Raw genomic sequence first — 1,959 nt, forward strand, 5'->3', positions numbered from 1 at the left:
TTCAATCAATGGTGAAAGAAGGTATGTTAAATCTAAAGGCATTTTGAAATGAATGATTAGTTAGTACTTATACCTTAATTGTTTGTCATTTAATGCAATTTGTTTATTTAGTAGAGTATTCAGGTATAGATATTATGTGTACTAATTCAATTCAAACGTATTCTTTGTTTTTAAATGATTAGACAACAGTGGCCGCTACTTCTGGTCTGATGATCCCAACATGGACAGTGAAGCACTGGCAGATGGCATTACGATACAGACGAGCGCATATGCTCTCCTAACTGCAGTGCAACTTCAGGAGAGGACATGGGCAGACAAAACAGCCGAATGGCTAGTCAGCCAGGAAAACTATAACGGGGGTTACAGATCAACACATGTAAATATAATGGTTGCTAAGACTAATCTGAAACCTGTCCTTTTCTTCAGACATTTTAATTTCTTGTCACCCACAGGATACCACTTTAGCCCTGGAGGCCCTTTCAGAGTACGAGCTGAAGAAGAGCTCCTGCTCTGAGGCAAACGTGGATGCAGAGTTCAGTGTGCCTGGAAAGGATCAAGTTGTTCGACTAGCCATGAAAAGCAATAAAGATAGGGTGGAAACAGAGCTGAAGGTATCATAGACAATATTATGCATGCAGTTAATAAATAACTAAATACTGACAAAGTTTTCATTATTTTTCACTCATGAATGTTTACTTTAGTCTCTAACAGGGAACAGAATTACTGTGCAGCTGACAGGAACAGGAAAAATCAGGTTCAAAGTAAGCTTGATTCATTCCTCACTTGTGTATTTAGTGAAAAGTATCCATACTTCATATGAATGTCCTTTTTTAGACAGTCAAAGCTTTCCATTTGTTGGACCCTGAGGATGACTGCAGCAAGGATCTTTCCATTAGTGTCAAGGTGGAGGGGAAGGTGGAGTACACCGGTGAGCCGAGTCTTTTAACTAGAAACAAATCATGAATCCCCATTCATTACTACGTTTCTTTGCAGCTGAGATCCTGGAAAACTATGACTATGGAGACTATGAGGAAACAGAGAAAGATGGTGCACGAGTTTCACGATCGGCAGACAATTGGTTTGATTCTCGTACACGAAACAGGAGAGATGTTGAGAACGACCTGAACGCACCCAAGGTTGTTACCTACAGGGTCTGTGTAAGGTTAGTAGAAGCAGATCGGAATCAGGATTGTACAAGTATTTACAGATGAAAGCTTTGGAATTAAGGGTGTTTCTTCTTAGAACGGCTTACCTTTTTTTGGTCGTTTTCTTGTGATAACATCTACTATTTAAACACGAGAAAAAAAAAACATGTTTTCTCATGATAACAAGATAGTAGAGGTTGTTATTCAGAGAAAATATGTTTTTTATCATCATAACTAGATAACAAAGAGCATAACAAACATGATTTAGTTCTCCTGAGATAATCTGCAAAAAAACTAGATGCAAGATAAGCTATTTTTGACTTTAATTTTAATGTCTTTATTTTTCCAGTCGTGGCTCAACCAGGAATCTTACAGGAATGGCCATTGCTGACATCACATTATTTAGTGGACTTGAGGCTAAAAGGGAAGACCTGGAAAAGGTTAACTTCATTCTACTTTCCTATGACTATTGTTTATCATCCGTAGCTGTGTTTCCATTGCATATAGAGTGGTGGACAAAAGTGTTGGTACCCCTCAGTTAAAGAAGGACAAACCCACAATTCTCACTGAAATCACTTGAAACTAGGGCTGGGCGATAAAACGATAATTATCGTTATTGCGATATTACTTTTTTTCGATAGTGAAATGAGTAGTCTATTGCGATAAACTTTCGTTTTAAATGAACACGGGAGAAATCCCCGGAAGAGCGACGCTTCTTCTTCTTCTTAGGAGCGGCTGATTCTAGGAGCCCAGACTGAGAGGGGGGGCACAAAGGCCCCGAGTGATGACAAAAGGACACAACAGAAAACATTAT

The 1,959-nt window shown here is 38.9% G+C and overlaps 1 protein-coding gene and 1 long non-coding RNA gene across 4 annotated transcripts in view; one reads left to right on the top strand and one right to left on the bottom strand.

Moving 5' to 3' along the window:
* Positions 1-1,959, bottom strand: part of LOC118599779 — a 36,271-nt gene that overhangs the window by 16,239 nt on the left and 18,073 nt on the right. The window lies entirely within an intron of this gene.
* The window catches only part of c4b (complement 4B (Chido blood group)), a 16,981-nt gene that overhangs the window by 12,813 nt on the left and 2,209 nt on the right, over positions 1-1,959 (top strand). For both annotated transcript variants that reach the window (XM_024267316.2, XM_036215749.1), the window contains 6 exons: positions 183-376; positions 453-611; positions 702-761; positions 835-928; positions 994-1,162; positions 1,495-1,585. In XM_024267316.2, coding sequence (XP_024123084.2) covers positions 183-376; positions 453-611; positions 702-761; positions 835-928; positions 994-1,162; positions 1,495-1,585 — 767 coding nt within the window. The remainder of the gene's footprint in view (positions 1-182; positions 377-452; positions 612-701; positions 762-834; positions 929-993; positions 1,163-1,494; positions 1,586-1,959) is intronic.

Source organism: Oryzias melastigma, linkage group LG16 (assembly GCF_002922805.2).
Source record: "Oryzias melastigma strain HK-1 linkage group LG16, ASM292280v2, whole genome shotgun sequence".
NCBI classification, from domain to species: Eukaryota; Metazoa; Chordata; class Actinopteri; order Beloniformes; family Adrianichthyidae; genus Oryzias; species Oryzias melastigma.